The following is a 27,756-nucleotide window of genomic DNA, read 5'->3' as shown; positions in this document are numbered from 1 at the left end:
GGACCATAATAGTAAATCTCTCCTACACCCACTCGAAGGCCTTGGCGTCCTTCCTAAATTGTGCTGCCCGGAATTGAACGCAATACTCCAGCTCGCATAACGTGTGCTTAATAAAGGTTTAGCATAATATCCTTACTTTTGTACTCCATGCCTCTATTAATAAATCCCAGGATCCCATACACTTTTTAACAGCCTCCTCAGCTTGCGCTGCAACCTTCAAATATGTGTATACATAAAATCCTCTCCCTTCCCGCACTCCCTTTAAAATTGTACCATTTAGTTTATATTGCCTCTCCTCATTCTTCCCACCAAAATGCAAAACTTCAAACTTCTCAGCGTTAAATTTTATCTGCCATGTGTCTGCTCGTTTCACCAGCCCCCCATGTCCTCCTGAAGTCTGTTATTATCATCCATATTGTTTGCTACATTTCCGAGCTCCGTGTCATCTGCAAACTTTGAAATTGTATCCTGTATAGTGAAGTCCAGGTTATTAATATATATCATAAAAGCAGTGGTCCTAATACTGAGCCCCGGGGAACACCACTGTATAATTCTCTGCAATCTCAAAAAACGACTGTTCACCACTGCTTTCTGTGTTGTGTCCCTTAGCCAATTTTGTATCCATGCTGCCACTGTCCCATGGGCTTAAATTTTGCTAACAAGTTTATTATGCGGTTTTATATCAAATGTCGTTTGAAATTTATATACATCAACAACCCTCTCCGTCACTTCAGCTCGATCAAGTTAGTCAAAAACGATTTTCCTGTAACAAATCCGGCGCAACTTTCATTTATGAACTCATATTTATCCAAGTGCCAGGGTTATTGTCTCTGAAAGTTTCCCCACCACCGACGTTAGGCTGACTAGCTTGTAATTGCCGGGTTTATCCCTTCCACTTTTTTGGACAAGGGTTTAACATTTTTAATCCTTGAGCCCTCTAGCACCGTTCCATATCTAAGGAGGATTGGAAGATTGTGGTCAGAGCCTCCGCAATTTCCACCCTTACTTCCCCCAAAACCCGAGAATGCATCCCATCCGGTCCGTGTGAATTTTCTAGTTTGAGTACTGCCAACCTTTTAAGGACCTCCTCTTTATCTTTTTATTCTATTCAATGTCGCTACTACCTCCTCCTTGACTGCTGCATTGGCAGCATCCTCTTCTCTAATGAAGACGGATGCGAAGTATTCATTTAGTACCTCTTGCGTTTTAGTGTTTAGGATGATTACAAGATTGTATCGGGTAGATAGAGAGAAACTACTTCCTCTGTTGGGTGAGTCCAGAACAAGGGGGGCATGGTCTTAAAATTGGAGCTAATCCGTCCCTCGGTGATGTCAGGAAGCACTTCTTCACACAAAGGGTAGTGGAAATCTGGAACTCTCTCCCCCAAAAAGCTGTTGAGGCGAGCAAAGTTGAAAATCTCAAAACTGAGCTTGACAGTTTGTTGTTAGGTAAAGGTATTAAAGGATATCGAACCAAGGCGGGTAAATGGAGTTGAGATACAGATCGTCCATGATATCAGTGAATGGCGGAACAGGCTCGAGGGGCTGAATTGCCTACTCCTGTTCCTGTGTTCCGATGTAACAATCCCATCTGCACTTTTGTCATTCTCTTTTTCTTGATGTACCGATAATATATTTAATATTATACTTTATGTCCACTGTAATAATTGTCCACCTGACGTTGCATTTCATAATTTCATGATATCCTTTTGTTTTTGACAATAGTCCTGGCTGTCAAACTTGCCATTGTCTTCGCTTTGACAAAACTTTCCCCCTTTTGTTCAATTCTGGCCCGAACTGTTCTCTTTCACCATAATTACATCATTCATTTAGAATTTCCATTTATGGGGTTATATATTTTTGTGCTCGCTGATCACTTTCTTCAATCAATTGCAATATTTGTCCATCGTTTTACCGACTGAAATTTTATCCCATTCTTCCTCCGTCAATGCTTTCCTCATATCTTCACAGTGAGCCAGGTTTAAGTGCTAAACCTTTGTTTGCTGATCTCCTTTCTCCCTCGCAAACTTGATGGTGACTTCAAATACGTCACGCTCACTATTCCCAGGATGCTTCTTTATCACCATATTGCTAACTATTTCTGGATTATCACTCGGAATCATTCGATAATCTCTTTCCCTTTTAGTGTGCTTCCAACTTTCCACAATCGAGATGCAAAGTAATACTTCCCATTATTGGTTTATTATTCTGCTTATATGTCCCAATAATTGTCGTATACTTGCGTTCCTCTGGTGTTATCATATTCAGGAGGTTTATTAAATGTGCCAGTTAATCACATAGGAACGAGTAATGGAGTCCAATCTAAAAATGTTATGCTCATTATGCTTGTATTAGAATATTTTGTTCATCATTTGTACCCAGGTTATATCTAAGGTATTAACTCAGCTTTCTAATGAATTTACTCAATGTCACTGCGCTATTGAAAGATGATATTACCTTAAGTACGGTTACAAATGTACTGTACAGCATACTGAGAATAAACAGAATCACGAAAGCGATCACTGTTGATGCCGTGCTGCCATCCTCATATAAGTTTTCTAATCCTTCTTCCTCTACCTCGGGGTCTTCTGGATCGTCCTTTACTTGAGGGGTTTCTAGAACCAATAGATTGATATTGTTAGAAAGGTGTTCATGTTGAGAACAGAATAGATACAAAGGCGCTGCAATAAAATGAAACCGGCAGTCCCGAGGGACATGGTGTATTTGAATTTGCACTGACGGAATATAAAAATCTAGCTAACATATTAACCAGCCCGATATCGATTACAGTGACTTTCAGAACAATGGGGCTACTCCTATAGTGATAGTAGAGTTCAGATATTGTATACAGAACAGGAAATTGATTTTATACAGCAAACAAATATCCGTCCTTTTTACGTTTCAGCGAATAAAACAGCTTTACTTTCTGTTTTGGCAGCGGATAACAATAAAATTAATGAAGTTCTGTGTAAAAGAATGAAACTCGATACCATTCTGAACAGAAGTTGATCTGATTATAGGACCAAATTTCTTGCGGCTCACATAAACTGACATAAGAGATCGCCAGTAAAGCGGGGACAGGGAAACACTTCGGGCTAAAGATTCAACTATGTCTGATCAGCGCACTTATATTCGACGGTCGTCACCTACTGACATTTTATGTAACAGGTTACTTGCAAATACAGACGCGTTCGGAAATAGGACTATATATAAACTATTTCACATTGTCATCTACACAGTGTCGTTAGACCTGCATCACTGTCATTAGATTTAGTTGTGATTCACGGTGATGACGCTGACATACTTTTAGGTTTCGTATTCCTGACCTGATATATTTCTTGTACAATTTTTTGTTTTCTCTATTATTATTATCTCGTGGAATCTATAACACACCGCAGCGTATATTCCAGTATGGTGCCACTAATACTCTGTAATAAAAACACGATATGAAGCTTTATCCCTAACGTTTTGGCCATGAGAGCCAGAATTGAAAATTAAGTTAACAATTCCCTTAAACTTCGGAATGTGTCACCACTGACAAATCTCCGGTCATGTAGACTGTCGGGCTATGATAATCCTGGCCGAGATTTTGGGGCGGGGGGGGGGGGAGGGGTGGGGGGTGGGTGGGGCGTTGGTGGGGCATTGTATTTGTATTGAGTGTAGGCGATTGGATTCTGAAACTCAAAGCATCATAATCGCAGTAGTGACTGACCTGGCGCAGAGTAAACTTTGTCATATTGTCACAAATTTGTATGGTTATTTACAAATCATAGATTTCACTCTACGAGTGTTCTTCCACAGTGAACTGACATGCTACGTGATCTAAATAGCAACACGCTAGGGCGTAAAACCGACTCCAAAGCAAGTCCTTTCTGTTTAAAATGTGAAAGCGAAAGTTCAATCTCCGGTGAGCTATCCGATTTCGAATGCACTTCATTAGCATTATCTGATGCCGTATTGTGGGATTCACAGATTGGCACCGTGAGAAGGGCAGCACATCAATTTGCTCACTAACTAGGTGCAGCTGGGCATAAGTCGAGGCCAGTGAATCAAGGATGTGTCATTTGCGGAGTGAGATACGCAGCACAGTGATGTATCTTCGAACATTGATAGATACCTTACCCCATAGAATGGCGGTTCCATCAACTCACCGAGATATCCTCCAGCATGGATAGATAGCATACCCCATAGAAGGGCGGCTCCACCATCTCACCGAGATATCCCACAGCATGGATAGATACCATACCCCATAGACGGGCGGCTCCATCCACTCACCGAGATATCCTCCAGCATGGATAGATACCAAACCCCATAGAAGGGCGGCTCCATCAGCTCACAGAGATATCCTCCAGCATGGATAGAGATGATATGCCATAGAACGGCGGCTGCACTACCTCACCAAGATATCCTCCAGCATGGATAGATAAGATACCCCATAGAACAGCGGCTCCTCCAGCTGGAGGTACCAAGATTCAGCAACACAAGCTTGGCTCTCCGCCGGCCAGTCATGATAGTTGTGCAAATTTGGATACGTGAGCGTATTTTCCAAAACCTAGCCACCAGGTGTAGCGTTCCCTCACCTGACAGATCTCAAAACCACGAAGGTTAACCTGTTTGGACTCATGCTTTGTGCCCCACACAGCATACCAAGTATAACAGAAACTTAACAGAATGCACCGTGTCTAAGTGATTGGTGTAATTGCTGCATGTTGCTCTTTTTTTGCGAGACCAGTTGCTTCCCCCCTTTCAGAAGGTGGTGAGTCTTTGCGGATGGGCCTGGATTCCGCCCTGCCCACCAGTTCGCGAACCTGGGCAATTGGTTCAGGCTTGGCGTCTGCACTTATCAAGTTTCAACCGGACATTCTAATTAACGAACTGTTTTTTCTCTTGGGAAGAAAATGCAGCGCCACTATTGGTGGCAAGGATGGGATCAGCTGACTCGCTGTGGGCTGGGATTCTCTGAGACGGTTCTTCATCTCTGTTGCTCAGCTTTCCATTGGCCGAATCTGTGTTTCTCCCTGACCTGTGTTTCAACTGAAGCGATATCAGCCGGAATGACGACGATGATAAGAAACAATGGTTCCACTTCATAGATCGCCTTTCACCCCCACAGGAGGTCCCAAAAGTTTCACAACCAAATAATTACTTTTTAAAGTGTAATCGCTGTTACTTTTATAAACAACCCCGCAGCCAATCAACCCATAACAAGGACCTAAGAGCATCACTGTCGTTAATGGGACGCTTAGTCTGTTTTATATATCGTGTAGGTTCAGGATGGAATACGGGTCCCACACTCCGGGAGAGCTCGCTGCTCCTTCATTCTCCCATGGGATCTTTAACACCCACTTGAACAGTCGGACGGCGCCCAGGAGAAGCGTCTCATCCGAAACACCACACCTTCGACAATGCGGCACCCCCATGATTATTGTGCTGGAGTGTTAGCCTAGATTATGGGCCGAAGTCCTGGAGAGGAGCTTGAACCCACAATCTTCGAATTCAGAAGCCAGAGAGCTGTCAATGATCCAAGATGACACGACACTGACAAGAGGATAGTTCCAAAGTCAATGAAACCTTTTACAATGGCATGGATTAATAGCTCAATATAAGAACAATAACAAGTTCATTTATATAGCGCCTTTAACGCAGTAAAACGTCCCAAGGCGCTTCACATGAGCGCAATCAGACAAAATTTGATACCAAGCCACATAAGAAGATATTAGGACAGGTAACCAAATGCTTGGATAAAGAGGCAGGTTTACAGAGGGTCTAAAAGGAGAGAGAGTTGGAGAGTCGCAGAGGTTTAGCGAGAGAATTTCCGAAGTTAGGGCCAAGGCAGATGAAGGAACGTCCGCCAGCGGTGGAGAGGTGAAAATCGGGAATGCACAAGAGGCCAGAAATGGAAGATCGCAGAGATCTCGGAGGGTTCTAGGGCTGGAGGAGGTTACAGAGGTAGGGAGGGGCGTGGCTACGGTGGGATTAGGACAAGAGGATAAGAATATTAAAATTGAGGCATTGCCAGACCCGGAGCCAATGTAGTTCCCCGAACACAGGGGTGATGGAGGAACTGAAATTGTTGTGAGTTATAATACGGGCAGCAGAGTTTTGGATGATGTCAAGATTACGGACAATGGAAGATTGGAGGCCGGCCAGGATAACATTGGAGTAGCCAAGTCAGGAGGTAACAAATGCATGGATGAGAGTAGGGGCAGAGACGGCCGACGTTATTGAGGTGGAAGTAGACGGTCATGATGAAGGAGAGTATCTGGGGTCGGAAACTCAGCTCAGGGTCAATTAGGAACTCGAGGTTGCAAACAGTGTACTTCAGCCTCAGACAGTGGGCAGGTAGAGAGGTGGAGTCGGTTACTAGGGAACAGAGTTGGTGGTAGAGGCCAAAGACAATGGCTTTGGTCTTCCCAATATTTAATTTGAGGACATTTCTGCGGATCTAGTACTGGATGTCGGATAAGCAGTGTGACAAATGAGAGACAGTGGAGGGCTCGAGAGTGGTGCTAGTGAGTTACAGTTGGGTGTCGTCAGCACACATGAAGCATCAAACATTTTGTTTTCGAATGATGTGGACAAGGGGCAGCAGAAAATGAGAAATAGCAGTTTCCAAATTTAAATCCTTGGGGGACTCCAGAGGTAACGATGTGGGAGCGGGAAGAGAAGTCATTGCAGGAGATGCCCAAGCTATGACTGGATAGATAAGAATGCAACCAGGCAATTACCAGTCTTGGTGAATAATTGTCGTTCTAAAGGGTGACCGGATGTTTGTCGACCTTTATTAATTCCATTCACAGGTTGATACCTCATGGGTTAATTGTAAACCACAGCAGCCCCTGAAGACTCTAATTATGATGAGAATGAATGTAACCTGATTAAAAGCATCACGAGTGTTTGTAAAAAGTTGGGGAATGGAAACGTGTTGCACAGGTGGAATATTAGACAATGGACACCATAGATTTCTGGATCAAGGCTTAAACCATCATCTCGAAGATAACACGCACACAAACAACGAATCGGGAAGTCAGGAGGTTTTCATTCTGCATTTATTGTAATTTGCGGAGACACATACATACGAAAGCATAATTTCCAGTTTATCCAATAACGTCACGAAACCCTTCAAAGAATCTTCAAAAATATTGCAACTTGTATAAAGCGGTATTAAGGTTATTCACCGTTATCGGATTCTAACCGTAATTATCCTTCATTCACTGATATAGTTTCACAGATTTGCGAAATATCTAAACAATGGTTAGCTGAACTGGACGGTGACTGTGACGCACGATAAATGGGAGACGCGCTGACTCAGATGCTCGAACATAACAGCCCTAACACTTCTATAGAAAAAAGCTATTGAACCACGGGGGGTTATGTACACTATTGAAAACTGTCGGCTAGAATAAATGGAAAATTAACTAAAATAGGTTTACCGTAAGATTTATTTATACTTCTGTGTAAATTCATTGTGAGAGACGGGTGTCCCACTAAACAGGAGTAAGTGGTCCCGCTGTTCCACTCCGCTGCGGTGACTCTCAGTCTGCTGACAATGGAGCTGGAACCACTTTCCTTCTCCGTGTCCGGTTGGGTGGTGTAACCTGAATCCAAAAGGGTGTCATTGGCCAACCACGCGACGTAAATCTCGGCAGGGTAAAAGCCGGTTGCTAAACACACCAGGGTTGCCGTCTTCTCAGTTTCAATCTCGACCGCTGATGGAGGCAGGACGTAGACTTTCGGAGGATACATTCCGTCAACTGGAAAGAGAACAATATTTGTTAAACTGAGTCTGTCTCTTGTCCTTTCTTCACTTCGCATTCCCGTCTGCTGGTAATATGCGCTTTTGGACATTTGGAATTGTTATCTGAGAAAGTTTACACATCCCACTGCGGGGCCATGGATTTCTTTAATGTTCTTTCTTTTGGTGGTTTTCATTGTGACCTAATGTTAGCTTGCAAAGAGTTGGAGAGAATCTCATATTTGGATAACATTGAATCTGTTGGGACACAACAGTTTCAAACCGCATGCAATTGTCTCGCTATTCTTTACCCGTTGGGTGAATGGCAGGATCCCGGATTATGTTTCACTAATTATACGAGCATTTCATGATATCATAGAATGGTTACGGCCCGTCGAGTCCGTGCCGGCTCTCTGTAAGAGCAATCCAGCTAGTCCCACTCCCATGCCCTATCCCCGTAGCCCTGAAAATTTATGTCCTTTGCTTCTTGACCCTTCAGCCAATGGGAACAGTCTCTCTCTATCGACACTGTTTAGGTCCTTCATGATTTTGAATACCTCTATCAAATATCCTCATAACCTTCTCTGTTCTAAGGAGAACAGCCCCAGCATCTCCAGTCCAACCACGTAACCGAAGCCCCTCATCCCTGGAACCATTCCATTAAATCTCTTCTGCACTCCTTCCAAGGCCTTCATATCCTTCCTAAAGCGCGGTGCCCAGAACTGGACACATTACTCCATTTGTGACCGAACCAGTGTTTTATAAAGATTCATCATAACCTCCTTGCTTTTGTACTGTCTACCTCTATTTATAAAGCCCAGTTTCCTGTATGCTTTATTAATCTTTTTCTCAACTATCTCTGCCACCTTCAACGATTTAGACAGATATACCCCCAGGTCTCTCTGTTCCTGTTCCCCTTTTAGAAATGTACCCTTTAATTTATATTGCCTCTCCTCTTTCTTCCTACCGAAATGTATCAATTCACACTTTTCTGCGTTGAATTTCATCTGCCATGTGTCCGCCCATTCCACCAGCCTGTCTATATCATCTTGAAGTCTATCACTATCCTTATTGTAGAAAATGAATGATCTTTAACGACCATTGATGGAGTAGGGTCAGTCTCTGAACGAATATTATCTGTGCTTACCCTTTACTTTTCTGGTGGAGATTTTCACTGGTGTTGGCAATTCAATGTCTTCCACAAAGCACAAATATTCAACCCCACTGCCCCATTCTGTCGTGGTGACTTTCAGTTTACTAACGATTGTGGATTTACTTCCATTCCACTCAGGAGCCTGAGTCTCCACTCCTTCCGTTCTCCGACTCCCATCCACTTGCCAGGACACGCTGACGTTTTCTAAATCGCTATAAACGACTTCACAAACAATGGTCGCTGTTCGTTTGGTCCAGATCTCTTCAAAAGAAGGGTTCAGTATGGTGACAGAAATGTCTGTCCCATGACATACTTCTGGAAAGAAGAGGGAATGGTAATTTCAAAGTGTCATGTTGAAACCACGGGTAATAACGACTGCAACATATTCAAAAAGTTAAATCATACTTACTGTCGGCCGTTATGAGTTTTCTCAGCTTATTTCTGCTGAGCTAATAAGACAGAGCCCATCTGGGCTCGTTGTTTCCGTCCCTCTGGCTTCATTGAATGATTTCCTCCACAATATATCCCAACATTCCACTATTCGAGAACTGACTGTTTTAAAATGGGGACCTCTTTTTGCCCGCTCTGGTGATGCAAGCCTTCACCCTTCAGACTGACTGATGCTGGAGGTCAAACGCTGCCCTGTGGCCTGTATGTAGCGGGTTCCAATACACCTCATATAAAGGTCCTCTCTTTTCCAGTTCGAAAGCTTGGGTCTGAAATGAGATTGTCTCGGACCGACCAATCAAATCAACGGCGAAAGCAAACGTGCCCTCAGCACCAATCTGCGGATGTTCTGCGTCATTTGGCACCGATTTTGCTCTCTCACTTAGAGAAGGTAGACAGTGTAGAGAAATACAAACTGCCAATCAGACCGAGGAGGGAGCGCTTTTGGAAGGTTGAGTTTTAAGAGGCATCGTTTGAAGAGTGTAAAGTGAGGAATTCTATGATTTCACGATGATATACCTGGTCCAGTCCTGCTCTATATCTACACTAGTAACAGTGGGAAGGTTTTCTCTAGTATCCGTACCTTGAGAGCAGGAACGGAAGTACTACCAGAAAGTGGGAGAGCATGCCTTCAGTTTTAAAGTAAAAGAGCCACTCTGAGCGTCGAAATCGTTACTTTATGCATGAGATACAATCTTAAGGAATCCTCCCACCGCGTTCTCGATAAAAGCTTAATGTATTGCCCTGAAAATTATAGACTCCGCCTTCATTATATTCACCTGGGATTTCAACTCTGAACTTTCCAACGCCCCACAGTGGACCAAAGTGACGGGCCCATTGCACATGTCCAATATTGTAACTCTGTTTTGTAATCTTACACTAAAATTGCTCCATTTCTCTCAATGATGCCAATGCTCCAGAGGGGAGTGTTATAAAAACTGTTACCGGACTGATTACAATCACTTCCATTCTCTCTCCTTCCACCTTCTCAGATATGACTATATACTTGTCTACTGGGATCTCTGATTTAATCACAGTAGGTTATCGTCCTTTCATAAAATGAGTGCGGTTTATTTCACAGTGTGTGTTACTAGGTCACTCTTATCTGAAGGGGTTTGTGCAATACCTCATTTCCAAAAATGACCATCCTTTAACAGTAAAATGAAATGATAGGAGGGTAAGAAGAAAATAGATGATTGGTTGTAACAAGGTGAATCATCTCCATAAGTTGAAGCAGTAAACTGAGTTTCAACACAGGGGTATTTGGAAGCAACAAGCAGCAGAAATTCCAACTGAAGGAAATGGTCTGATTGCAACAATGAGATCTTCACCTCAGTCTTCTAAAATGAAGACAATGGGCGACTTTAGTTTCGGGGAAGATCGACCTGGGATCTGTAATATACTAAAAGGCGAAAAAAGTGTGTGCTACAAAGGAAGTCACAGCATTTGATTCGCATTGGATGAGCAGACCCGACGGGATAATATCGTTAATAACAACAGGAAATGCTGCAAATAGTCAGCAACTTTGAGGCATCTCTACACAGAAAGGACAGCGTGGGGCTGAGGAGGTCAGACAGTTCCAGAGAGTGGTTTCAGTTCTCAGTAAGGATCATACAACACCATCTATCTTTACAGATTCTGAAGGGCCTGCTCTGTTTTTCTCGCACTTTCTGTTCTAATTTCTGATTTACAACATACTCGGTTTAGTTTTAATTTTAACTGTACTAATTGGGATATATTCCTGGATTCCCAACGAACGAAGTAAGGAAGCATCCCAGACGCCTCCTGGTATTTTAAAAGTCTGTTAATGCATGGCTTCTACCTGAGGGCAATACGATGCCACATTGGAAAATTAGAACCAAACCCAAACAGGGAGAATCGTGTAACAGTTTACAGAGCAGCAGAACTGGAGGAAAATTCTGCTGTACGTTTTACAGGATATTATTAATGATCGTCTAACAATCCCAGTGAAAATGGAGTGAAATTTGTACAAACCATTGTTCTGGGAAGTCCACATTAGGCTTTATGCCGCCACTATTTGAGTAGACACCTAAATGCACTTGGATATTCAGGGGACATATGAAATATCAACTTTCTGGGTCTGTGCAGAGTACGAATGATCGAAGATTTAATAATAAATTGGGCAACCGCTGGAAAATGGCCTTTGTACTCTCGGTTAATGGAGCCGGCTTTCCAGGATGGTAATTATTTGTACTTCTCTACAAGATTCTAGCGTCGATCCGCTGCTGCTTTCATGGAATAATCCACTGAAAAGTCAACTGACATTTTCAAATTTATCAAAAAAAGACCGTTTTTGGAGTAGTCAGAAGCGAGCGATAACCAAAAGGGATAATTCAGGGACTTAACCTTGATATCTGAGGGAGCCAAAGATTGAGTGAAAACGTAAGGAAGCTCTTATAGCAGCAACAAGTGTGGCGTTTGTAGCTGTAACGATGATCTTTTACTTTGACTCTCATTCACTGAGTGGCTGAAATAAACCATGTCGGTGTTGTATGAACTTCAGTCCGCTGATCATTCTGTGGAACTCCACTGATCCGGGAATAGGACAAGAAATAACAAAACGGACAACACTTTTTCATTCATAAGGAAGGTGGTGATACCTTGATTAGATCCCAGGTCTCGCGCTGGACTTTCCGACCTAATCCTCCCCGCCTCTCCCCCTCCTGCTCCCACTTTAAGACCCTCCTTCAAACCCAGCAAGATTTTTGGTCACGCCTCATAATCTTCCCTTATTTAACTTGGTTATGTTTTCCTTACAACTCTGTGAAATGGTATGAGGCGCTTAAAGATGATATATAAATGTCTGTTTTTATTGCTACTCCGGTACAAGCTTCACTGGAGAAGGTCGCCTTGAGTATCTCTCAAGTGGCCATTCTTCGTGAATCAGCAGAAAGACTGCGCATCAACAGCCTACTCTACAGTGAAAGCAGCAAAGCCCCGTCCAATCCTGCCCTCAGCAGAGGTGTAAACACCCCGACTTCAACAAGGTCTCCCCCGAACCGAGTAAGAGACAAGAACGGGTTTCTCCACAGTAACCCGGATGTGCGTAGTCCACCGGAACTTCCAAAAAGATACCAGTTGAGATCAGTTAACTCAGTGAAGATCCGGGGGTGAAACACAGCACCTTCTTACTGTACAGGGCCATTCTAGTGTACAGGAGCTTACCAATCGGAGGAGCTCGAGTTTGAGTCTAATTGCCGGGTTTGCTATTATATCCTCTCTTTTCCTCACTCGTGTATGTGAACTATAGGTCGACGTCCGGTACCTCATCCAATTCTCAGGGGTCGATACTTCGCGAGTGCTCATACGCAGTATCAGTAGGCTATTGTATCGTCAGGGCATCGCAGGCAACTCCTATCTTGTTGTTCCCAGAATGACCATACACGCACTTACCAGAGACCAGGAGCAGAACAATGCGCTATTGCCACCTCACGAATCGCGGGCCACTAAGCTCGATTATAAGGTCCCGAACGCCACCAGGTGAGATCAACGAACTCAGCAGTAATCGGGGAACCAACCTAAGATCGACAGAGGTTTGAACGATTCTCCACGCCTAGCACGGTGGTGCTGGGCCGGTTATTGTGCAAACTCTTCAATTTGATCGAAAAAAACAATTAGAGATGAAACAAACTCATCACACGAGCGGAGTTTACACTCATTGAAACAGAAGGTCACATCATTGAGTTCAGTCAATTGACACCTTTCTGTCTCCTCTGACGTTTAGCGCTGGCGGTTCAGAAGCTTTGAAAACATGAAATGTACAAAGTTCCTCACATCAATTGGTTGCGTCCCCTGAGTACTAGCTGCTTTTTTGTCTTTAAATTCGCTGCTGGCAACCACTCAGTGTCCAGCTAAACCTAAACCAGGCAGTGCAGAGTGAAGTAAACGCCACTCAAAGTCTTCTCCCCACATAGTATGGAACACTCTGCCTGGTGATAAGTGGATTTAGTGTCTTTAGCTACTGCATATTGCTGTTTAAAGAAAGCCCACAATCACCAGGGTACCGTGCAGTGAGGTTGAAGAGATCCTTAACGTGCCCCTTCTTACCATTGGGTCCTCACATAGCTTGTGGCGGCGAACATATTCAGAGTGCTGATCATTTTATCGTCCAATTGCTGTCTGTGAATTAAAGGCGCATTCATTGATATCCATATATTTTGCTATACCTGTAACCTATGGGGATCCGATCACAAGTGCGTGTGTGGTACGAGTTTGGTCTGAGATTTAAGTAAAAATCACTGATTGTGTAAATGTATTTTGAAAAACGGTCCGTACCTTTCAGATTGCGGATGGTCGCCTTCACGTCGGATTGTGAAGGGGGATGTGAGGCGATACAGGTGTATCTTGATCCTTTCTTCCATTCCTCTGAAGGCAAAATGAGGTTGCTCCTTGTGCTGAAGGTTAGGTCCTGTTCAAGAGCACTGGGGAAACTGGTAACGTTCGTGCTTAAAGCAGCTCCGTCCTTCTCCCAGGAAACGATTATGTTGTCAGGGTAGAATCCTGTTATCAGACATGTGAGAGTCGGGGCGCTCCTACTTTGACTCTCCTCTGGTGATGGAGGAAGGAGGCGGAGCTTTGGTTTGACTGGCTCGACTGTAACGGAAGTTCAATAAGTGTTAGTGTTCCATCCATTGCCATTCGAAGACATGTCTATAGATATTTTACCCACCTCTTATCTTTCCGATTCGTTTTAATACCGGAGGAGATGATTGACCCTGTTGTGCAGAACACGAGTATTCAACCCCGCTATCCCACTCTGCCACGCTGCTGGTCAAGTGGCTGATTGTCAGGTACTGGTTTCCATCCTTTTTAGCTGGTTCAATTTGAACTCCTTCATTCCTTATCTTTCCACCCACTGTCCAAGAGATGGTAACCTCAGTGGGAACCGGAGAGACCACTTCACACACCAGGGTGGCAGTTTTATTGATCCAAACTTCGACAACGGAAGGATCTCTGAGAAATACCGTGAGCTCTGTCAGTGAGAAACGAGAGATTCAGAATCGGGGCGATGATTTAGTGTTGATGGTTTCGGAAATTTATCAAGGATTTCAATTTCATTGATAATCCATAACACGGTATGATGTGAATATGTCTCTCACTGATTATTATTGAATTTTTAAAAATAATTTGGTGTTTGCGCGTATGTTGAGTCGAATCAAAACTATGTACAACTCAACGAAGCTAAGAGAGAGAGAGAGAAACAAAGACATAGAGCGAGAGAGGGACATAGAGAGACAGAGCGTGACAGACAGATAGGGAGAGAGGCAGAGAAAGGGACTGATGGAGAGAATCAGAGAGAGAGTAGGACAGGGAAAAAGAAAAACTGAGAGGCAGGACGACAGTTACAGAGAGACAGGGTGGGAGAGAAATATATATATATATATATATATATAGAAAGAGAAATAGGGACAGAGAAAAAGACAGAGAAAGACGGAGAAAGGGGGACAGAGAGAGAGAGAAAGGAACAGAGAGAGACAGAGAGGGACAAATAGAGAGAGACAGATATAGGGAGACACCAGAGGGAGAGAGAGATACAAACAGAGAGAGAGAGGCACAGAGAGAGACAGACAGACAGAGAGAGAGAGAGAGAGAGGGAGACAAAGAAAGAGAGAAAGATTGAATGAATTCGACAGCTCAGAAGGCCATTCGGTTCATCGTGTCTGCTGGCTCTCTGAATGTGCTATCCACTTAGTCGTATTCCCCGGCCCTTACCCGTATCGTTTAAACAAAATCTTTGAAAGGAAGAACAGCTCATTGTTGGTTTTGTGTCCGTATCTGTAGGTTCAATCTTTATACAGCACCCCCTCTCTGTCCATCTCTCTCTCTGCCTTTCTCGTTTCTATCTCCGTCCGTCTCTCACCCGTTTCATTTTTTTAAACACATTTTTGTACTGATACCCAGTATCACACACAATAAATCCTCACAAATGTAAAAAGTAACAGAACCGCATTGTTAAAGTTTGATCCCTTGTGTGTAAAACATACATTTCTGTTCTGTTTCCTTTCTGTTTCACCTGGATTGATCTGGTGAATGTATCACAATTATTTGTAAATTGCTTGCAATATCATGAAAGAGCTGATCAATGTGTTACCCTGACCATAGAATAATATTCATGTATTTGTCAAGATCTCATAGTCATGCCTTTTGCAACATCCGCCCGGCAGCGAGCACCTTCAGGAACCTCAGCCATTGCTGCTGAAACATCCCCAATGATCTTTACTGTCTCACTGCACCATAAACTGGCACAGATAAATTATCACAATAACATCCCAACTAATCCAATACTGAGAAAGAAAGTCAACATGTTTCACCTGTGCAAGCTTGTGAATTGGTTGCATTTTCTCACCTGATGTTTTTCTAATGTCTTTCCGCTGGTTACTGTTGGTTGCAGAATGGGACACTTGGCAGCTGTAAAGAGACCCGCTGTTCCAATCCTGCAGGGTGACTTTAAGGATGCTCCTGGAGCTGAAATCTCCATTCAAATTTTTAATTGGGGATGTGGTTGTAAAGCCCGATTGTACAGCGTTCCCGTTCTTCTGCCAGCTCACTGCAATGCTTTCTGGCTGATATTCGCTGATGAGGCAAACCAGATGCACAAAACCTTTTGCTGTCAGTTCGTCACTTGCAGAGTAGAGGAGACTGATGATCGGTGGAGTACGTTTTACTGAGAAAATTAAAAAAGAAAGTCTTACTCGCTTCTATAATGACAATTAAACCGTTTATATCGAGTCCTGGTCAATACTTATTCCCCAACCAACACCGAAAACAGATTATCTAGTCAATATCACGTTGCTCGCAGCCACGGACACCGCCAAATTTAACACACATGGATGCATTGAAGCTGGGTTTAAATGAGCTGATATTACAGTGGGCGTGTTGGGATAAATGAGTTCCGGTCATGAACGAACATTCAAATAATGTTCTTATCACTTGTTAATTTCGGAGTGAATAATGATCAATGTGCTATGCGAAAAAATATCGATACTGTGCAGTGGTGTGTAGTGACAGTCAGATATTAAATGTACATCGATTATTGTTACCAGTAACATGCTTTAATTTTCCTGGGGATGGAGCAGTTTCATGTCGTCACTTTACCGAGGAATATTTTGCAACCGGCGTTTCTTAAGGAAGGAGTTGTTTGGATTTCTAGACGATTGCAGCAACGAGTTTGTAACATCAGAGGTCAGAGACAGCAATGGTTTTGGTAATGTCAGGTGAGGGAGGGATCGAATTAAAATATTTTACAGCACAGAAGGATTCTTTCGGCCCATCGCGACACTGCGGGCTCTGTGTCAGAGCTATCCGCTTAGCAGTAGAAACTCCGCTGGGCCCGCCCAGGCCGCACGGCGGGAGTGTACATGGGGAAATTGTACATTCCTGGCTTGGCTTGTGATTTTATATCTATTCACCTGAAGGGACCTATAATCAGGGGCCGGATGTGCGCAGTTCCATTCGCCTCTTCTTTCCCGATACCTTGTTTCTCAAATATTTGCCTACTTCCTATTTAAAACTAATTTACAGGGCCATGGGGAAAGAGCAGGTGAGTGGGACTAATTGGGTAGCTCTTTCAAAGAGCGAGCAGAGGCACAATGGTCCGAATGGCCTCCGGCCTGTGCTGTACCTCCAATGATACTATGATTCTGCAAACAGCATTGTTTTTTTGTTTTTGGTAGGAGGTTCTGTGTCCTAACAGCCCTCTCCATAATAAAAATAAATCTACTAATATCTCCATTCATCTTTGGCTGATGATCTGAAACTTATACCCACTAGTTTTCAACCACGGTAAATGGTTTTTCTCCCTTTAAACTTATACCCACTAGTTATAACCCACGGTAAATAGTTTTTCTCCATTTAAACTAATAGCCACTAGTTATAACCCACGGTAAATAGTTTCTCTCCATTTAAACTAATACCCACTAGTTATCAACCACGGCAAATCGTTTATCTCCATTTAAACTTATACCCGCCTGTTATCAACCACGGCAAATAGTTTCTCTCAATTTAGCTTATCGAAAACACTTAAAACTTTACTGCCTCTTAACTTTCTCGATCTCAAGAAAAGAGCCCACGTTTGTCTCCGTTCCCAACCCACCGATCCTACAATTCTCAACCTTGTTTACAAATCACTCCATAGCATCGCCCCTCCCCCCGCTTTCTCTGGAACCTTCTCCAGCCCCACAACCCTCCGAAATGTTTGCGATCCACGAATTCTGGCCTCTTGCCGATCCCCGATTTCCGTTGCCGCACAATTGGCGGCCGTGCATTCAGCAGCCAAGGCCTTAATTTCTGGAACTGCCTCGCTAAACCACTCCGCCTCTCTCATTCTCTCTCTCCTTTTTAAGACGCTCCTTAAAACCTACCTCTTTGAGCAATCATTTGGTCATTTGTCCCAATATCCCTTATGCGGCTCGGTGTGAAATTTTGATTGTTAACGTTACTGTGAAGCGCCTTGTGACGGTTTTACTCCGTTAAAGGAGCTATTTTAATGCAAGTTGTTGTTGTTATGTTCTTCTCATAGTTAACGCCTCTCATCCTTTGCATAATCGTGTTGAATCTCTTCTGCCCCCTCTCCGTGGCCTTGACATCCTACGTAAATTAAGGCACCGAAACTGGACACAATCTTCAACTTTGGCCTAAGCAAATGATTTATAAATCTAATGTTATGTCCTTGCTTTATTACTCTCTAACCTTGCTGACACAGCCTCCTACATTTAAAGATCTATCAATCTGAAGCTCTATGTCTCTCTGTTCTTCTTCTACTTTGAAAGTGTTGCAATTTAGTGAATATTTTCTTACATTCTTCCTCTCCAAATTTATCACTTTATATTCTCCATGTTGCGTGTTATCTGGTATCGACCTGCCCAATCAACTAAACTGTCTGAGGTTGCTCAAATCATCCAGTTATATCGAGAATACAGCAGAGAAACAGGCCATTCAGCCCAACATGTCTATGTCGGAATTTATGCTCCACATGAGCCTCCTCCCTCCCCACTTCATCTCACCCCATCAGCATATCCTTCTATTCCTTTCTCCCTCGTGTATTTATTTAGTCTCCCTTTAAATGCAGCGATGCTATTTACCTCAAATACTCCTTATGTTAGCGCATTCCACAGTCTTACCACTCATCGGGGAGTGAAGTTTCTCCTGAATTCCCCACTGGATACCTTATATTTATGATGTCTAATTTTGGACTCCCCCACAAGTGGAAACATTTTCTCCACGTCTACCCTATCAAACCCTTTCATTATCTTAAATATCTCAATCAGGTCACCCCTGAACCTTCTCTTTACCAGAAAAAAACAGCCCCAGCCTGTTCAATCTTTCCCGACAGGTATATTCTCTCAGTTCTGGTATCATCCTTTTGAATCTTTTTTACACCTTCTTCAATGCCTCTGTATCTTTTTATAATATTGAAATCACAACTGTGCACTGTACTCCAAGTGTGGTAAAAGCCAGATTCTATACAAGTTTAACAAAACGTCACTCCTTTTCAATTCTATTCCTCTAGAAATGAAAATCATTGCTTTGTTTGCCTTTTTATGGCCTTATTAACATGCGTCGCCTCTTTTACTGATTTGTATAGCTATACCCCGAGATCCCTTTTCTCCTCTACCCCATGTTAACTCTTATTATCCAAGCAGTATGTGTCCTCCTTATTCTCCGAAACAAAATGCACCACCTCACACTTACATATATTGAAATTAATTTGCCAATGACACGCCCATTCTTCAAGTTTAATAATGTCTTCTTGCAACCTGACATATTCTACGTTTGTATGAACCACACACCCCGATTCCCAGTCCAAATTGTTAATATAAATTGTCAGCAACTGTGGCCCGAGCACTGATCCCTGTGAAAAGCCACTTCCCAAATTCTCCCATTCTGAGCAGCTACCCTTGAACCAATCTCTCTGTGTTCTATTTTGTAGCCAGCTTGCTATCCATTCTGCTACCTGTCCCCTGACTCCACATGCTCTAACATTAGTCATGAATCTACAATGTGCTACATTATCGAATGTCTTTTGAAAATCCAAACATATTCCATCTACTAAATTACCCTTGTCTAACCTTCCTGTTACTTCGTCAAAGCATTCAGTAAGGTTGGTCAAGCATAGCTTTGCTTTCTGACTATTCTTTATTTTATTTTCGCTTTCTAGATGTTTTTCTATTACATCTTTGAGCAAAGATTCCATTATCTTTCCTAACACCGACGTTAGGCTAACTGGTCTATAATTCCCTGGACTTGTTCTGATCTCCTTTTTAAAATATAGTTTTCACATTAGCTGTCCACCAGTCTTGTGGCACTATTCCCCTTTCTAATGAATTTTTAGATATATCTAATGGTGCCTCTGCTATCTCCTCCCTAGCTTCTTTTATTATGAGCCGATGAAATCCATACGGTTCAGGGGTTTGATCCTCTCCATGCTTGCTTAGTTGATCAATTATCTCCCCCATTTTCTATCTTAAAAGTCTTATGTTTTTAAAAATCTTTTCTTCTAATATTCTGCCCACCTTATTATTCTCCCTGGTAAATACTGAGGCAAAGTAACTATTCAATATTTCTGCCATGTCGCTGCCCATTACCTGCGAGTTTATCTTGTGCTTCCCTTTGTGGCCCTAACTCTGTCCTTTGATTATTTATGTGTCTGTAGAATACTTTACTGTTCCTTTTTTATATTCCTTGATAATGTAATGTTGTGCTTCCTCTGCAAAGTCCTTTGCGAATATTGAAAATGAACAACTTTACTTGATTAACAAACCCATTATTTGGTATCGTTTCAACCACCTGACACGACATAGCATTAATTTTAAGGTTATGCCTTCTTGTTCTGCATTCCCCCAACAAAGTCAATAGTTTCTCTCTATCTACCCTGTTAAATGATTTTGTCATCTTAAACACATTAATTTGATCACCCATTAATCTTCTATAATAAAGGGAATACAATCCTGATCCATTCAATCTTGCCTCATATTTTAACCCTTTTGTCCCATGTATTATTCTGGTGAATCTGCGGTCGACCCACTCCAAGGCCAATCTAACTTTCCTGGGGTGCAGTGACCAGAATTAAACATGGGAATGAGTAGAGTTCTTCGAAGACCTGTCAAACTAAATTTATCAGGGAGAACTTGCCTTCTACAAATCCGTGCTAGCTGTCTTTAATGAAACAATGCCTCTGTAAGTGAATGTTAATTTTCTCCAGTAATATGACTCTAGAAGATGATCCAGCACTGACGGTAAGCCGACGGCCCCGCGTTTACCCTATGTAAACCTTTCCCCTTCTTTGAGAAAGATTTTACCTCGGTCCTCTGGCACAAATTCCACATCCTAGGATGTTTGAATATTCGTGGGCCGAGCATCTGCTATTTGCTTTTTGTCTGTTCTCAACATTCGAGGATAGAATGAGTTCCAACAATCTTCTCAGCACTCCTTACTTATCTCTAGTTATTCAATCTAATTGCACCTCACTCTCCCGCTCTACACTTCCATTCCCACGGACACACTTTTCTGTAGAAACCGAGACTAAGTCCTTGTCTAACATCTGCGATTCATTCACCTTTCTGGAGAAGATTCCCTTTTACATCTCTAATCTAATCCCATCCTTAGGTTAGTTGGTTCCAATTTTTAACTTTACTCTTTAGTATTTATACTTATCCAAGGAACTTCCGAAAAATCTTCTCCACAACTTCCTCAATAACATTTTCAAAATCCCTCAATCCAAATGTCAATGGACTTATAAACCAACGGCTGGGAGAGGGCCGTTTCACGTTGGTTGGAAAGAAGCATAGCGAGATACAGAACACATTGTTTTCACTTGAAGATTAGAAGGCTGGGGCTAATTTATTAAAATCAGGCTCCAGCCATTCTGGAATGTGTTCCTCAAAATTTGCCAATGACTAAAATGAATAGATGATGAATCATTCCGAAGCGTCGACCCAAATTCGCAATAAGTGCAACGGGCCAGAGAGGTTTCTCGCTCTGAATGTCTTATAGTGAGATATACAATCAAATAGATATATTTTCAATGTGCAAGGAACATAGCATAACACAACTGAAGCCCATCGAATTAAAGGGGCAGTGGCTGCCTAGATACGAAATTGGCTAAGTGACAGAAAGCAGAGAGCAGCGGTAAGCGGTTGTTTTTCAGACTGGAGGGAAGTATACAGTGGTGTTCTCCAGGGGTCGGTATTAGGAGCACTGCTCTTTGTGATATATATTAATGACCTGGATGACACGAAGATGACACGAAGCTCGGAAATGTAGAAATCAATGTGGAGGATATTAACAGACTTTAGGAGGACATAGACGGACTGATGAAATGGGCAAACACATGGCGAATGACATTTAGCGCAGTGAGTTGGAAGTGATGCATTTTGGTAGGAAGAATGAGGAGAGACAACATACACAAACTGGTACAATATTAACGGGGGTGCAGGAACAGAGATACCTCGGGGTATATACACACAAATCTTCGAAGGTCGCACGCGAAGTTAAGTAGGTTGTTAAACAAGCATACGGGATCCCGGGCTTTATTAATAGAGGCATAGAGTACAAAAGCAAGGAAGTTATGTTAAACCTTCAGAAATCACTGCTTAGGCCCCAGCTGGAGTATTGTGTCGAGTTCTGGGCACCACACTTTAAGATGGATATCAAAGCTTTAGAGAGGGTGCAAAGGAGATTTACCAGGTACCAGGGATGCGGGATTTCAGTTACGTGGAGAAACTAGAGAAGCTCGGGTTGTTCTCATTAGAGCAGAGAAGGTTAAGGGGATATTTAATCGAGGTGTTGAAAATCATGAAAGGTTTCGAAAGGGTAAATAAGGAAACACTGTTTCCAGTGGCAGGCGGATCGGTAACCAGCGGACACAGATTTAAGGTCATTGGCAAAGCAACTGGAGGCGAGATGAGGAGATTTTTTTTTAAGCAGAGAATTTCAAAGATCTGGAATGCATTGCCTTAAAGGGTGTTAGAAGCAGATTCAATAATAACTTTCAAAAGGGAATTCGATCATGAATTGCAGTGAAAGCATTTGCAGTTCTGTAGGGAAAGAATAGGGGAGTGGGACTAATTGGCTAGCTTTAAAGATCCGGCACACGACCGATGGGCCGAATGGCCTCCTTTTGTGCTGTATCATTCTATGATTCTATGATTGGCAGGGTTGGGCTGGATTCCTACAAGAGCCTGGAAAATAATGGCTGCTGAAAAAATGGATAAGTCAGAGAGAAAGAGATACATCTCAAAGGACAACTTCAGATGCTTTACAAAACTAAAACAATGATACACATCTTTGAAACAATGTAAGATGAATTAACGAAACTACGAGGTGGAAGTGAACAAGTTATTTATCTGAACAACGGCGACAGAATGCAAGTACTAAATTTGCAATCTTTGCGTGAATTGGGTGATTATATCAAAAGATCTCCCAATGATAGTGGTGAAGTGAATACCATTGACAGAGATATTAATACTATTGCTTCATTCCTTGTTTTCGCTCAGAGGAGGCAAGGAAGGAAATTAACCCTAAAAATCACTGTTGGCCGTCTCAGGGAACCACGGTTAACGCTTGACTATCCTACGAGAGGGGTTAACCCGTTTTTAATAAACCAGTTGACATCTGGTTTAGTGGAACGTACATATTAAGTGGATGGTCTTGTGATTTCGGAAGAGAAAGTTGCAAGATTTAGGATTATTTAAACTGGGGAGTATCAGTTGTTTTCGGAGGGAATTCATGGGAGAACAATTTGCGTGGATTCGTGCAAAGGAACCAATCGGAGTTTCTGCCCGCGCACATTCTTCTGTTCTTAGAAGGTTTTTCCTTTCGATAAGTGCCGTGTTCTATGTCTGTGATGAAACTTTTCGCTTCACCAGTGTTTCTAGTACAATCTGCATCTCGTTGCTCCCGTTCAAACACACTATTCTCCAATGTTACTGACTGCCACATTTTGGGAGCTTTATGCTGGACATTTTCTCAGGTTCCATGTCAGGGGCCATTCAGGTAATCTGCTCTGGTATCCGGTAAGGTTGGTAATCTACCTTCTCCTATGGATAGAGTGTAGAGCAGCTTTACCCTCTATCTAACCGGAGCTGTACCTGCCCTGGGAGTGTTTGATGGGAGACTGTCGAGGGTCCGCAACTCTGTATCGAACCCGTGCAGTACCTGCTCTGGGAGTGTTTGATGGGACAGTGTAGAGGGAGCTTTCCTCTGTATCTAACCCGAGCTGTACCTGCTCTAGGATTGTTTGATGGGACAGCGGAGAGGGAGCGTAACTCTGTATCTTACCCTTGCTGTACCTGACCTGGGAGTATTTGATAGACATTGTGGAGGGAGCTTTGCTCTATATCTAACCGTGTACCTGCGGTGGGAGTGTTTGATGGGACAGTGTAGATGGACGTTTATTCTGGATCTAACCCCGTGCTGTACCTGCCCTCTGACCGTTTGTTTTAACAGCGTAGAGGGAGCTTTACTGTGTATCTATCCTGTGCTGTACTTGCACTGGGATTGTTGCATGACACAGTGTAGAGGAAGCTGTACCGTCTGTCTAACGCCTACTGTTCTTGAACTGGGAGTGTTTGACGGGAAATTCTCGAGCGAGCTTTACCCTGTATCTATCCTGTGCTGTACTTGCACTGGGAGTGTTTGGTGGGACAGTATAGCGGGAGCTGTACCCTCTATCTAACCCCTAGTGCTCCTGAACTGGGAGTGTTGTATGACACAGTGTAGAGGAAGCTGTGCCCTCTGTCTAACCCCTACTGCTCTTGAACTGGGAGTGATGTATGACAGTGGCGAGGCAGCTGTATCCTCTGTCTCACCCCTACTGCTCTTGAACTGGGAGTGTTTGACGGGACATTCTCGAGCGAGCTTTACCCTGTATCTATCCTGTGCTGTACTTGCATTGGGAGTGTTTGGTGGGACAGTGTAGCGGGAGCTGTACCCTCTATCTGACCCCTAGTGCTCCTGAACTGGGAGTGTTGTATGACACAGTGTAGAGGGGGATTTGCTCGACAAATTCATTGGCTGTAAAGCGCTTTGGAACGTCGCGAGGTCATGGAAGATGCGTTTATAAATGCAAACACATTCTTCTTTTCTACCTAACCCATATTGTACCTGACCAGGGGGTATTTAATGGAATTATGTAGATCGACTTCAATGTTTTATGATTTTTAGGGACATATTTTCTCGGATTCAGTGTCGCTTGGTACCCAGGTATGCGGACCCGCCCCTCCCATCATCTGCACCGACGCTTAACCTGTCCAATCTCCAGGCAAGCGATATCCGGACCATGGAATGGCAAAAAACATCCCCCTTACTCTGCACATCAGCTCTGGGATTCTCCTCTCTTTGAAATGCTGACTGAATATCCAGTCTATCAGACCAACACTCAGGCTCCAAACAATCACATTGTTTCTTCAAATTAAATAAGGAAACGGACAGTAAAATGTATAAACAGTGAGTCAAAGACTTCACGATTCTCCACGAGGCATACAATAATGTTTACTTTATTTCTATAATGTGCAGATGCCGGTGATAGACTGAGGTGGACAAATGTAAAGAGTCTTACAACACCAGGTTATAGTCCAACAGCTTTTGGACGATAACCTGGTGTTGTAAGACTCCTTACATTTATTTCTGTACACAGACATTAAAAGAGAATTTCACTTCTCACACTCAAACCCACCGCAATTTCAATGTTCTCTGCTACTCGGCACAATCTTAAACACAGAGTGTTTCTGTTGTCCGAAATGCGACTGTCCAGGAGACTGGCTTCCATGGAAACAGGCCTCCCACAGACCTACAGTATAGGAGATGAAATTGTCCTACGCCAGTAACGCGACACGGGATCCTTGCGAATCGGCGGCCTGTTTTACACCCCGCCAGGCCTTATTTCCACTGAATTTGACAGAACGATAGTTCGAGCTCTTTTGGAGATTCGGATAGTTTCACTGTCCGTTTTACTTGGTTTGATCGGAAGAAAATTCCGAATATTTTCCAAGTCAATATAAAGGAAAATCTGACGCGGTGTATACGGGCGGCCGATTTGCTATCGCCCGTTCCGCGCTCCTCGATCAGACCAATTTCACCCCCAATCATTTTGTTTTCTGTCTGGGTCACTGTGACGCATGCGCCGTTAATCCAGGGTCACAAATGTCAAGATTCGAATGGACAATATATTCGAAGGTTCGGTACCGGTATTAATTTAACAGTTTTTTTTTAATTGAATAAGGGGTGATTTTAGAGGGGGAAAGTAATTCGTACTCAATATTTCATAAAATTACACGTTGAATTAATTCCTTGTTTGCAGCAAACTTTCCTCGCCACAGAATGTTATTAATTCTTCGAATCAGAAATAATGTATATTAGGGATATGCTGCGCCGCCTCACTAAGGAGAATAACAGCACTAGGCTGGGTGTGTTTTAACTGTTTAAACTATCACACCGGCGAGATTCATAACTATATAAATCAGCATCTTAAATGATCCATAGGTGGTAAACAGGCTTGTTTTGAGGTTCGTTATGTATTTAAATACAGGATTGTTATATATTTAAACATAGGTTCGTTTTATTCTCGAGCATAATCACTTTTGAAAAAGATTATTAAGTTTAAACCAAATAAACTGACAGCGAAGCTAACCGAACCTCCAAAAACAGTTTCGGCTATTGCCCTGTGCACTTAAGAGCATTTTAACGAGAATGCTAATTCTTCATATCTTCTCTGAACAAAATCTTATTGATAAAGTAGCAAGAGAGGTCACTTACCAGAGTTCACAGTCAGCACGGTGCCAGTTCCAATAGAGGAACAGTAACCGTAAATGCCACAGTCTTTCAGCTCCCAGTCAGCCTCCTTCAAAAAGGGTCATTGAAATTAAGGTGCGGTAATAAATACACCAAAACAACACGGATGCAATGACCTTTCCAATACACTGCAGTCATTAACCTATCTTAATTTTCCGTCAGTTTCTGTCGAACCAGATATTTACAATGTGCAATGCGAACTCCTGTAGCACTGAAAAAGATAATCCCTTGATTTAATATCATGGAATTCAGCTAGATTATCACCAAAGATCGAATTGGAATTGATTTCAAACTTTATGAAGTAACAACCATAAGGAAGAAAGCACATTAAGCAGTCATCTTCACGAGTAGTAAAACAAATAACTGTTGGAGAGGTTTGTGCCGTGGCCCGAGTCACTGTGTCAGTGTGTCACTGCAGCCACACATCGTTTCAGATCAGCACAAGAAATCCATTGCTACAAATGTCACAGAAATCCCTTCAGATAGTCCAAGATATTGATTGAAAGATACAGTAAATATAATTCAAATCATTGCCTTTATATTGGGATCCCAGCAGATGTTTAGAATTCTCAGTCTCTTATCCCAATCCTGGAGAAATATCAAAGTTCCATTATTAATATGATTATAACATATACACAACAATCACCTAAATTAATAGACAAAGTTTTTAATATATTAGCCAATGCTTGACAGAGACAGTGAGTATTTAACCGTGAAGTTTTTAGCCACCTGGAGAATAACCTGTATTAACTTTGTTTTAAGAGGTTTGGGTACAGTTTATGTGTTACGGGAATCCAAGATTCATTACTGTGGTACACCAAGTCCGTAGTAAGCTTTGCAGTAATAAGTGGCGCTGTCTTCAACTGTCAGGTCGTTGATTCGCAGAGAAGACTTTACTCCCCAGTTGAACGATTCAACAAATCGTCCGCCAATGGATATGTCTACCTTGTCTATTGTACCCGGATATTGCCGGTACCATCTTGCGCTATGAAACTTAGCAGCGCCAGAATCAGTTAAGACGCAGTTGATGGTCAGCCACTCGCCTGCCTCTTTCGTTGCCGTTGTCGGTGTTTGGACTACTCTTCCACTGAAGGCATCTGAATGGAGAAAAATATATTTTATACATCGCGTCTCTGAAACAATACAAGAGTTAAAAGCAAGGAAATTTCCACAATTTGGAGGCAGCCACACAGTTTTATTAAAGGAATATTTAATCTCTTTAATAAAATGCACTTACTCGGTAACGAGGCTAAAAGGACCGAAACCCAGAAAATATTCATTGTTTCTTCACCAGCAGTGAACACTTTAAACAGGGCCAACTCCAGACCTCAACACCGACTGTGCTGTGTAACCGTGTGTATCTGAGCACCGTCCTTATAAATCGCGAGAGCGTGAGCTGATTTGCATAGGGCAGAGGGAGAGACCATTAGCAGTGAGTATAGCTCGCGGTTTGTGATGTGTTGCATCATGTCCCCTATATCCATAGTCACTCACGCCAGTGAAATCTTCATCCAATTAACATGAAGAGATCAGTGGAGATATGGAGCACACGCTTCATGGGAACTCTGTTGGGAACTTTGCATCCACGTCGATTGTGCTTCCATACTTCTCCC

The 27,756-nt window shown here is 42.7% G+C and overlaps 1 long non-coding RNA gene and 1 gene segment (V, D, J or C); one reads left to right on the top strand and one right to left on the bottom strand.

Annotated features, from left to right (window-relative positions):
* LOC137315165 (uncharacterized) overlaps positions 1–27,756 on the top strand; it is an 87,899-nt gene that overhangs the window by 12,650 nt on the left and 47,493 nt on the right. The window lies entirely within an intron of this gene.
* On the bottom strand, positions 370–27,502 carry LOC137315218 (Ig heavy chain C region, membrane-bound form-like). The segment is given in 10 exon segments: positions 370–468; positions 2,457–2,614; positions 7,433–7,753; positions 8,882–9,202; positions 13,631–13,948; positions 14,025–14,327; positions 15,702–16,019; positions 26,108–26,192; positions 26,960–27,240; positions 27,381–27,502. Coding segments are annotated over 10 exon segments (2,247 nt in total).

The sequence above is a fragment of the Heptranchias perlo genome, unplaced genomic scaffold (genome assembly GCF_035084215.1).
Source record: "Heptranchias perlo isolate sHepPer1 unplaced genomic scaffold, sHepPer1.hap1 HAP1_SCAFFOLD_54, whole genome shotgun sequence".
Taxonomy (NCBI): Eukaryota; Metazoa; Chordata; class Chondrichthyes; order Hexanchiformes; family Hexanchidae; genus Heptranchias; species Heptranchias perlo.
Note: the sequence above shows the minus strand (reverse complement) of the source record. Positions and strands in the feature narration are given on the sequence as shown.